Here is a 12,175-nt window from a genome sequence, read left to right as displayed (position 1 = left end):
ACTGGTTCATCAATCAGGCGGGTTGCATCAGTCTCTTCAGACTCTCCACCTCACAGCTTGGTTGCTCCACTTCCAACCCTAGCCAGGCTCCTTAGCATTTCCCCAACAGTCCATGAGATTATCGTTTCTTCACATAGGTCCACCACCAGGACTATTTATGCTAGCAAATGGAAATGTTTTTCTTATTGGGCTGAGTCTAGGAATGTGGATCCCTTCTCAGCCCCAGTCCATGAGATCCGAGAGTTCCTAGCACAACTGTTTCGCTCTGGAGCTGCTTCCGCTACCATTAGGGTGCAATTAGCAGCCATTTCTAATTTTCACATCGGGTTACAGAATTCAAGCATCATGTCTCACAAGCTCTGTAAAGCCTTTTTGAGAGGGACATCTCTTCTTAGACCTCCAGTGAGAGAACCCCCTTCTCCCTGGGACCTTAATCTAGTCCTAACATCCTTAATTTTGCCTCCTTTTGAACCAGTGGCATCATGCTCCATCAAATTTCTCTCTTGGAAAACACTCTTTCTGGTTGCTTTTACTTCAGCCAGACGAGTATCAGAACTACAGGCACTATGTGTCCGTCCCCCTTATCTGGTTTTTCATAGGGATAGAGTTTCTCTGAGGAAAAAATCCTTAATTTCTTCCCAAAGTCTGCTCTGAACATAATTTAAATCAATCTATAGATCTCCCCTTTTTCTTCCCCAATCATAGCAACAAGGCAGAGTACAAACTTCACCAATTGGACGTGCACAGGCAATTGCGTTTTTACCGTCACAGAACTAAAGAAATAAGAAAATCAGACCAATTGTTTCTGTCTTATGCCTTAAACAAACAAGATCTCCCAGTTTCCAAGGTTACTTTATCCAGATGGCTATCCCATACTATTTCATTTATTTATCAGTTACGGGATAAGGAATTACCATCTAAACCGAAAGGTCATTCTACTAGGGCATTAGCCACCTCTGTAGCTTTCAAGTCTAGGTTGCCCATGGATTCCATATGTGCAGCTGCTACGTGGGCGAATCCTCATACCTTTATTTCTCATTACAAGGTGGATATGTTCTCCCGGAGCAGAGCTGATTTTGGTTCCACTGTTCTGAAGAGTCTGTTCCACTGAGCCACCCAGGATATTAGGTGCTAGGGACGCTGTCCCAACCAGCAAGAATGAAGGCAAGATAGACAACTTAACATAAAGAAGTTATGTACCTACCATAATGTTCCATGTTAGCTGTCTTCATCTCGCCTTCTTTCTTGCGTCCTGCCCTCTGTTCCCCTGTCCTAGTGGATCGAGAGGAGTCCCTTTTCACTGGCTGAGTATTCTTTGTTTCTCTCTATTGATTTAGAGGATATGGGAGGTATAAGTCAACCAGTTCTTTTGACTGGTTTATTCTCTTGTTATGTCTGGAGTTAGCTATTTCAAATGAGATCTGGGTAGCTATCGCTAGGCATTATGGGATAAGGGGTAGCCTCGAGCCAATAAACAGCTCTTGAGCTATTGAAGATGGCCGAGTCGGAGCCAAGGATCGGCTCCGATCCCAACCAGCAAGAAAGAACGCGAGATGAAGACAACTAACATGGAACGTTATGGTAGGTACATAACTTCTTTTTCTAATAGATCAGTGTTGCAGAATTCATCCCTCTGTCCAACCCCCTTTATTTTACATGTTTTTTTTTTTTCCTTTTATTTTGCCAGAAAGTGGATAGTTTGCTATTGGTTTAGTTTCCTAGTAGTATTATTTCAAAGCTCTTGCCTTCTTTTATTCTAGGCAAAAATGCTCTGAACAGATTTGTGCTGTCTTTTTATTGTGCTCCACCTATTTGGTGTACATGGAAGGCACAAAAGTTTTAAAAGTTGGCTGGACACAAGGTAGTAGTACCCAAATAGCTTAGGCAATTGCAAAAGTGATTTATTAAAACACCTACTGTTATGTGAAGCTTAGTTGCACAACTGAACTACCTACATGCAGTGTGCAGTTTTTATAGCTTGGTTGCATGTAATGGCCTAATTTTGAGACTGTGCGTGCATGCAATTAAAGGGATGTTCATCTGCTAAAAAGTAGACCTCTAATTAATGTCTGAATTTCATTTAGTTTTATAATCCTGCAGCAGTGATCCTGTTTTTAGAATTCTACTGTTAGAGTGAATATCTCACAGAAATGCACTTTACACTGACTGCCTTCACATGACTTTGAGTCCCTTGGCCATTTTTAAAGTATTACTGTTGTTTTTTTTTTCTTCAGCCTCACGTGGAGCCTTATCATTCATTAGAACTTGATATGGGATCACCGTCATTAAGTGATGAGGAGGAGGAGGAGGAGGTGGACCCTAGTGCTTTGGTAGAGAAATTCACCACCAAGACTGAAGTGGAAGAGCAACCAGCAGAGCCAACTGTGATTCCCAAGGAACCAGAAGTGGAGGTTTCGGTACTGTCCTACTTTTAGTACACTTTTCCTCATGATACTGTAAAATGCTGCCCCTTTAGAAAAATGGGGAGCTCATATATGAAAAATAATGCAGCTTGTTCTCTGTGCATATAGACTGTTTTTTATCTGTAAATCAAATATAATATCCCATAAAAAAACATTTTTAATAAAAACTGTTTTTTGCCTTCTTGCAATACCACCCTTTTTCTTACATATAAAGCCATGTTACTGTACATAAGATGGGTGTCATTCAAAATAACAGACATGTTATAATGACCAGAATGTTATATGTGGAGTGTGAAGTTACAGAAATAAGAAGCCTATCCTAATCCTTGGAAAGGTTGAGCCAAGAAAGCCATTCCAGAGAAAAGAAAAAAAAACATAGATAAAAGTAGGCATTCCCATAGATATACATGAGCCCTGTTGCTTTTATAATCATCTACAATGTGGGAGATGCTAGGTAGGTGGCTGGTAAGACTCGCACTTCTCATTATTATTCATTAGGGATATGCTGTGTTAGGTGGTGTGGTGCCACATACTGCCTTTTCAAAAATGTTCTTCATCATTGTAAACTAGTTTCCTACTATGTTAAGATAAATTAATTGATTTTATTTTTAAATTTTCAAGTATTGTGCAATTAAAACATATTTCTACACCAATTTCTGAGACTTATAAATAGTGGTGGAAAGATGTTTTAATTGCATGCTGACATACTGCCTGGAAAATAAACAAAAAATTAATGAATGCATCTTACCCAACTAGGAAGCTACTTTTAAGCATTTGTAACTGTTTTAACTGATTTACTCAACTCAACCAGATCAGGCAAATGATGCATTTTATGTCATGTCAGCATTTCTCCGATGTAAAACAGTATTTCACATGAAAACAAATTGTTTTTGAAATACTGTTTTTGTCGTGTGCTGTTAACTGCATAAGTGAATCCTAGTTATTCTTTGTGAGACGGGCAGACTGATTTGCTGATGGCTGATTCCCATATTATCAAAGAAATAACTAACTACTAAGCAAGCATCCTTTTCCACTTGCTGTATTAGCCTATTCACTCAGTTGTTCCTCCCAGAGGTGAGATGCAAGTAGTAAAGTGTAGTGCCGTAATCCATTGAGTGCAGAGGTCTGTCTTATTAGTTTCTAACCTCCCAGCAAATGACCAGTAAGCCACACTATAAGATTTGGTATGTAGTTGACTTAAGTGAGGGCATATCACTCACTTCCACAAGTAATGTAACCTTTCAGACCTGCACTGTAACCCTTATAGGCAGCACTTCCTAGGAGCTGTGTTCACTCTAGAGAATGGTGACTTCAGTTTGGTCACTGAGACAAGGTTTATAACTGTGGAGAGCACATCAACAGTGTAAGGTTATAATGTCATCCACACATTTAGACCAGCTACTACACAGACAGATTATAAAGGTGGAGATGCCTTGATTTGCATCAGAAATAAATATACCTCAAGGCTGGTCAAACAATGCAATCAGCTTAAGCATCCCCATGCTCAAATCACCATAGGCAAAATCCACTACTACTTATTCACAAGCTATAGGTGCCCCTCTGTGACCCAGGAAACCCATACCATGTATTTAAACTTATTGAAAACACAACTTTAATTACCCCACTATTTCCAGGGAATCATATACCACACGAAGCATGCAGGCACAGAGATTCCTGGATTTTGTAAACACAAATTCCCTGGACCAGATGGCCACTACACCAACCAGAGGTGCAACCATTCTGGATCTGGTCCTCACTAATATGGGCGAGTGCTGCACACCCTCTGGTATAATGTCTTCTCTGGTATGATCTGACATCTGTGCAGTCACTGAGACACGGTTCAAGGTCACGGAGATCATCCCAGCCGTGCAAGGCTACAATGCCTTCCACACATTCAGACCTCAAAATGAGCATGAAAGAACCAAAGGTGGAGGTGTATCCATCTTCATTAAAGCCAAATACACCTCGAGACTGGTCAAACAGTACAACTCTTTCAAACTACTCCATGTCCAGTTAACTATAGGCAAAATACCCAACCACATCATTGCTAGCTATAGGTCCCCCACCATGAACCAAGAAAAGCACACCACCTACCTGGAATTATTGGAGTCACTTGCCATACAACCAAACACCTTAGTCATGGGAGATTTCAGCTATCCTTCCATCAAATGGGTGACATAAGCTAGCACAAACATGCTCACCCAGAGGTTTCTGGACTTTATCAATACAAATGCTCTGGAACAGATAGTCTGCACCCCCAAGGGCTCGAATGTCCTAGACATAGTACTCACCAACATTGGAGGTCACTGCACTCCCCCTTGTATGATGCCCTTCCTGGTAAGGTTAAAACATAAATCAGTCGCATTGGAAATAACTATTGAAAATGTCAACACCACAGAAGCAAAAAAACTAAAAAACTTTTCTAAAGCAAACTACAGCCTTATATACAACAACTAATTGATAAGTACATCACATGATAAAATTACTGATTGATTTCATAAAATTAAAAGACATTAGTAAAACTAACTAAAAAAAAAATAAATAAAAAAAGTAGAAATTCAAAAAAATAAATCCAATCATGTAAGATAGCAAGGTGTTTATTCCAAAGCCATTAAAGGCTTCTTCTCTTTCTTTCTTTTTTCAGACTAAACTAAAACTTTTAACATTAAACAAAACAAAAAAAAAGGATAGATAGGATCTCTAATCTCTATAATCTTCATTTTAAAAATTTAACCATTACTTAAACAAATTAAACTGATGTGTATGAATGTTAAAAAAGAAATAAATTAAAAGTAAGAAAAAGATAGAAAGTGATAAATTCAAAATAAACATACATAAAAAAAAAAAAAAAAAAACATAAAAAAATATATAAATGCATAACATATAACATTATATTAAGCAAATTACTATATATTATATCATACAGACTTATCATCTCACATCTCATTGAGGGTTACTTAAGGAAAATCTTGAACTTTCAGGCGATATATATCAAAAAAAAAATTTCAGACTATATTAGGTTAACCCAAACTGTTAACCCTCCTGGGTTAAATGATACCAATAATCTAAAATGTTTTTTAAAACAAAAAAAAAAAAATTATCAAAAAAAAAATCTAGACAGAGAGAAGTTGTTTGTTATTTTGTGTTTGACCCTTTTTTAGTTTTACTAATGTCTTTTATGAGCAATCAAGTAATTTATCATGTGATGTACTTATCAATTAGTTGTTGTATATAAGGTTTGCTGTTTGCACCTATTAATTGATGGTATAAAAAGTTGTATACCCCCTGCAATCACAGACAATAATGACTTCTATGCAGAGGTGTACAGAAATGCCATGTATAAACACTTAAGCAACTGTATAGACTTGGCTGTACCTGACTGGATTAAATCCAGGTCTTCCAAAAAAAAAAAAAAAAAAAGCCACCCTGGGCTGGATTAAAACCAGGTCCTCCAAAAAAAAAAAAGCCACACCGGTGGACCTCAAGCATAAACAGCTTATACAGCAAAACAGCAAAAGGAAGAAATTTATGTCTAAGAATAAGAGGAAACTGACTCAGCAAAGGAAGAATTCCCTCCACATCTTTAACAAGCAAATCAGAAATCTTGTAAAGTCCTCTAAGGCTAATTACAAAGCTAAAATAGCATCCCTAGCTAAGGATAATCATAAGGCATTCTTTAACTGCATCCAAAATCTAAAAGGGAATGCCCAGCTATGTTCTGAACTTTTAGTAGATGGTACCACTCATACAATACTGGAGGAAATTGCCAACTTGCTAGCTGACAGATTTTGAGCAAACTTCACCCCCATGTCCCCGCCAGCCATACCTAGAAATCAGGTCATATCTGTGCTCTCCAAGGCCAAAAACACTGCAATGAGACCAGATAACATCCTGTGTTGCTTATTAAACAATCTAAAGCAAGACCTAGCTGACCCATTTGGCATTCTCTTTAACCATAGCCTGAGAACTGGCTTTGTTCCAGCAGAGTGGAGAACAGCAACAGTAATCCCTTTGCACAACGGAGGGCCCTCAACCAACTTTGGGAATGATACATCCATAAGTCTAACCAGCATCATCTGCAAGGTCATGGAAAGAATCATCATGGACCTTATCAACAAGGACATAGGCAACCTTCATATTCTAGACCCAACCCAGTTTGGTTCTGTTAAGGTTAGGTTATACTTATTAAAACTGGTAGACTTACTTGAGAAAGTCATCAAAGCCTGGATGAAAGTATGACAGTGCATACTGCTTATCTTGACCTAGCCAAGGCTTTTGACATAATCCCCCACTCAGGTATCATTGAGAAACTCTCCCAGCTGAGGATTAACCCTTATGTCACTAGATGGGTAGCCAACTGCCTCACCGACAGAACACATTCTGTCAAAGTCAGTGACTCTCCCTCTACCAGTAGACCCATACCACAAAGATCTGTGCTGAGCCCTTTACTGTTTGGAATCTATTTCTCGGAAGTCCAGGCTGAAGTAGATGGACTTTGCTTTACCAAGTTCACTGATGATTGCAAATTGGGTGCAATCATTGAGTCCCCCAGTGATGTTAACATACTACAAGAGGGGCTAACACAGACAAATGACTGTTGCCAAAGCCATGGTCTAAAACTAAACACAAAAATGTGCAGTATTAGGGTCTATATTACAACGTCAAACTCACAGGAGGCCGAACGTTGTAATATCTAACCCATATGTTTGAAATGTGAAAATAGCGAAGGCGCAGAACACAAATTTTTTCCCAGGGAAAAAAATTGGTGGGCAATTTTCACAGCTTTGCTATTACCTCCACTGTGGTGCAATCTCGGAGTTGGTTATTTAAGTAGGGGGTGTGGGGGGGAGCACAGCCCCCCCACATTAGTATAAGTTTAAAAGTGTACATGCTTTTGTTTTTGTACCGGAACAGCAATTTTTTTCCCTGGGAAAAAGAACGCTGTTCTGTGTTTTCATACTTTTTGCATTTTGAACTTCCTGGTTCGATATTACATCGTTCAAACTCTTGTGAGTTTGACAATGTAATATAGACCCCAGTATTATCCCCTTTAATAAAGTAGAATTCCCTGCTAATTACAATATTAACAGCACCCCCTAAGTTCAAACCCAGTGGTGTGAGATCTGGGAACACAGGTATATAGCAATCTGAACTTTGACTACCAAGTTTCCACAGTGGTAAGGAATGCCTTCTACATTGCACATCTCATAAGTAAGGGCATGGTATCCACTCTAAGAATGTTATAACTCCTCTGTACTCGACCCTCATCAAACCATTAATAGTGTACAATGCTCCCTTCTGCGTGTACCTCACCAGCCACCTGCAACAGCTGGAGAGACCGCAGAGGGGTCTCACCAACAAAATACGGGTCCTCCAAACCATGGCTAACATAGATTGAAAGTCCTGTCCTTGTACTCTACATCATATTGGCTGCTGAGAGGTCGCTTGTACTTGGCCTACTGTGCAGTGTCTGACCCTGCCCTAATGGATATGCTGCACATCTATAAGTCAGTTGGCACTAGAGTCATTCACTCTGGAGATCTTAACCTAGCCTGTGACATTAACAGAACATGCTGGAGAGACAGATATATCTCCCAGAGATCATCCTTACTCTGGAATATACATCTAATTCACATGAAGCAGAGCTCTTCACTGACCCTATTCGTCACAACAGTCAGGAAATCCTTCTATGTGGCACACCTCATCACGAAGGGCTTTTCATCCAGAAAAAAGGAGGTCATTGTCCCACTGTACTCATCCCTCATTAGACCCATTATAGAATACAACGCCCCATTTGGTATGTACCTCTCAAGACATCTGCAACAACTGGAAAGGCCTCAGAAATACCTCACTAAAAGAATCACCGGCCTAAAGCAGATGCCCTACGCTGACCGCCTTACCAAACTCCAGCTATACTCTGTCGCATATCATCTACTCAGAGGCGATCTCTGCTTAACATACAAGGCCATGTCAAACCCAGAGCTGTTGGACATGCTACACTTAAAGAAATCCCAATCCCTCAGAGCTACATGCTCCAGGGATCTAAACCTTGTCATCACAATAAACAAAACATGCTGGAGGGATAGGTTCCTGACCCAGAGACTCCCCAGACTCTGGAATAGATTGCCCATACATGTCAAGCAGAGTGCCTCTTTGGACCTCTTCAAGAGGAACCTTGACGATTGGATGGGAGAAAGGAAATTCACCCCAGGGATCATGTCAGTCACCCTGCTAGACAGGGGTCCAGGAAAGTAAATAATGTGGGAAGAAATAGCCAGGGAATTGTTATGGCTAGGCTTGTATAGGCCCTAGGGCTGATAGCCCTAGTACCAACCTATGAACCCATGAAGTGCATCCTGGACAATTGGATGGGAGACCACAAATTCAGCTGAGTGATGGCATCCATGTCCCTCATGGACAAGGGTAGTCAGTATTTATCATAGATATACTTTGAGAACTACGTCCATCTAACCAAGAACAATTGAGGCAACTTGGGATTAACATGGCTAGGCTTGTAAGGACTCTAGGGCTGCTAGCCTAGTAACCTCCTATGAACCTATGAACCACATCAATAGACTGTATAACAGAAGGAAGAAAATCATGGCAAAAATTAGGAGGTGCAGCACCCGCCATGATAAAAGCAATCTGATCAAACTAAACAAGCATCTTAGAGGAAAAATAAAGTCTACCTAAGCCGAATTTTAGGTAAATATGGCCCCAAGGACAACCACAATGCATTCTTTAACTATGTCCACAACTTCAAAAGAAATACACAACTGCATGTAGAGCTCATTGTAAATCAAGCCACCTATAGTGAGCCAGAAGATAAAACCTACTGGCTGACAAATTCAGCTCCAACTTTCCTCCTCTCTCCCCCTCAAACTTCCCTCAGGAAATAACATCAACTATAACTCCCTCTGTTATCACTAGGGAACAGGACTTTAATGCTGTCTCAAAGGCCAAGAACATTGCACCAGTGGGCCCAGACAGTATCTCAGAATACCTTCTAGAAAGCTTGAAATATGAGATATCAGGCCCTCTGGACTTGCTATTTAGCTGTAGCCTCCAAACAGGCTTCCTGCCTTATGAATGGAGAATGAGAACAGTCATCCCTTTTCATGAAGGTGGGCCATGTAATGACCCTGGAAATTACAGACCATAAGTTTCACTAGTCTCATATGTAAAGCCATGTAAAGAATTAGCAGTAATGCCACTGGAAATCTCAAGACACTGGAACCAACCCAGTTTGGTTTCATCAAGGGCAGATCATGCCTACTCAATCTGGTGGACTTCTTTGAGAAGGTCACCAAAGTAATAGAGGAAGGCAAAATGGTTCACACTACCTACCCTGACCTGGCTAAGACATTTGACACAATACCTCTCTTGGGCATTGTTAACAAACTCAAAAGGTTAGATACAAGCCCTTATGTCACCTGTTGGATAGCCAGCTTGGTCACAGACAGGACCCAGAAAGTTAGAATTGGGGAGTCCACCTCTGCAAAGAGGCCAGTCACAAATGAGGTCCCTCCGGGATCTGTCCTAGGATCGCTCCTTTTTGGCATTTACTTCTCTGAAGTTAAGGCTAATGTCACTGGCCTCTGACTGATTAAATTTGTAGATGATTGTAAATTAAGGAGCTGTCAATGAATCCCCCAGCAATACAAATGTTCTCCGGGAAGGGCTGACACAGACAAACAATTGTTGTCAGTGCCATGGACAAAACTAAATGGTAAGAAATGCATAATAGTATCCTTCAGTAAGTCATCCACCCCTGGTAACTGTCATATTGACAAATCACCCCTACAAGTTGACTCAATACTCTGGGACTCAAGGACAAACATAAAAGGTAATCTAGCATTTGACCATCACATGTATGCAGTAGTGAGAAAATCATTCTATGTTGAGCATCGTATAAACAAAGGTATGGCATCTAGATCCAAGGAAGTCAGTATTCCACTGTATTCAGCATTCATCAGACCCATCATTGAGTACATTGCCTCCTATGGTATATACCTAACCAGGCATATTCAACAACTGGAAAGTCCATAGAGGCTCCTCACTAAAAGATTACAGGGTTTAAGTAACATGTCCTCTGCAGACTGCCTCAAGACCATATCCCTGTATTCTGTCTCCTACAGGCTGTTGACAGGAGATCTATGCATTGCATACAAGGCATCGTTGGACCCCACTCTGATGGACCTCCTGCATGTCTGCAAAACAAACTGCACCTGAATTACCCATTTTAAGACTTAAACCTTGCTATGCCTACTCCATACTCCAGATTATCACCCTACTCCTCAGCCCCTATACCTCCTGTTCTCTTTCCCATGTCTTCTCTTGTTTGCATTTACTGCTGCCTCTTCCATATACACCTTCTCCTTTCAATACTTACTGCCTCTTCTATATACTCTTTCTTCTCCCAATACACAAGTCAGCCTAGTAACAAAACATACTGTGAATTTTGCATTCATTTAACTTCCATTTTACTAGCTCTTTTTAATCCTTTCTATCTATATACTTCCCATATACCAATTTCCTAATTATCAGTGTCATCCATCTATTAATCCCCCTTTTAAAGGGGCTGTATATAACCAATTTAGAATAACATAAGGTGTAAATTAGTGACTAGACTCAAAACAGTAATACTGTTTCATGTCATGCTAAGCTGTACTGCTGAGGAATTTTTTTTGTACTTATCTGAATGCCATGTCACAAGTTACATGTTTGGCTGTCTCTCTTATTATTTCAAGAAGCTATGGTAATAATTTCAGTTGTTATGTGGATGTTTTAATGTCTAAAATTTTGCATGTAGAACATGTTAATGTAATTTTCTGTATATGTTTTAATATTTGTAAGCAGAGCTTTTCTTCCTGGGCCTCCATGGAAAACAGGTTTCTATTGACCCAGCTGGACCATCCTGGTAAACAAATGTGAAATAAATAAATACATACTGTAAATAGGACTTGCTGGACAGGCAGGTAGCATCCCAGAGACTACCCCTTCTCTGGAACAGGCTCCATGTCCATGTAAAGCAGAGTTCCTCCCAAATCCAATTTGAGTGTAACTTGGATGGGAACAAGAAATTCATCCCTGGTCTGGCACCTGTGTCTCTAATGGATGCAGGCAGTCTGCAAATGGTTCATATCCCAGGCCCCTCCTTGTAAATGTTTCATCTCCCAAGCCCTTGCTTACACTTAGGGTAGCGGAACTTGTCAAAGATTTGGAATACATGGGTAAGCTTAAAAAGGTCCTTGTGGTTGTTAGCCTAGTAAACACCTATAAACATATGAACTCCTGTGTGGTCTACCATCTCGACTAGAGAATCTACTGTGGGACCATGCAGCCCACATGTGCACCCCACAAACCTCACCCAATCCCCAGACAACAGGTACACAAGTCTTCTAGCCATATCACTCCTGTCTTCCCTTGACAACTCCAGCAGGTACCTGAGCTGTTATACTGAGCTCAGGTCATCTGGGTCGTAGCAAGGTATTTATCCCTATCTGCCAGTGGAGCTGGCCTAAGCAGATATTCTCTTTATGATATGTTTAGGATCCACTTTCTTGTATATCTGCTTTGGGAAGAGTCACTATAACAGAAAATCATAACATTTGGATTTACTCACATGTGTTCTCTCTCAGTCAGAGTTTTGATCATCTGTACTTGTATCTCTGTGAAAGCCTGCAGTGGTCTCATGCCACTGATACATAGAACCTTAGTTGATGATACTTGTACACAGCCAGCATTATTAG

At 40.3% G+C, this 12,175-nt stretch overlaps 1 protein-coding gene across 2 annotated transcripts in view; it reads left to right on the top strand.

Annotated features, from left to right (window-relative positions):
• The window catches only part of WDR97 (WD repeat domain 97), a 2,414,280-nt gene that overhangs the window by 1,684,248 nt on the left and 717,857 nt on the right, over nucleotides 1-12,175 (top strand). For both annotated transcript variants that reach the window (XM_044067752.1, XM_044067751.1), the window contains exon 16: nucleotides 2,235-2,417. In XM_044067752.1, the coding sequence (XP_043923687.1) occupies nucleotides 2,235-2,417 (183 nt within the window). The remainder of the gene's footprint in view (nucleotides 1-2,234; nucleotides 2,418-12,175) is intronic.

Source organism: Protopterus annectens, chromosome 3.part1, assembly GCF_019279795.1.
Source record: "Protopterus annectens isolate FY-2018-M chromosome 3.part1, PAN1.0, whole genome shotgun sequence".
Taxonomy (NCBI): Eukaryota; Metazoa; Chordata; order Ceratodontiformes; family Protopteridae; genus Protopterus; species Protopterus annectens.
This window is presented reverse-complemented; position numbering and strand designations above follow the sequence as displayed.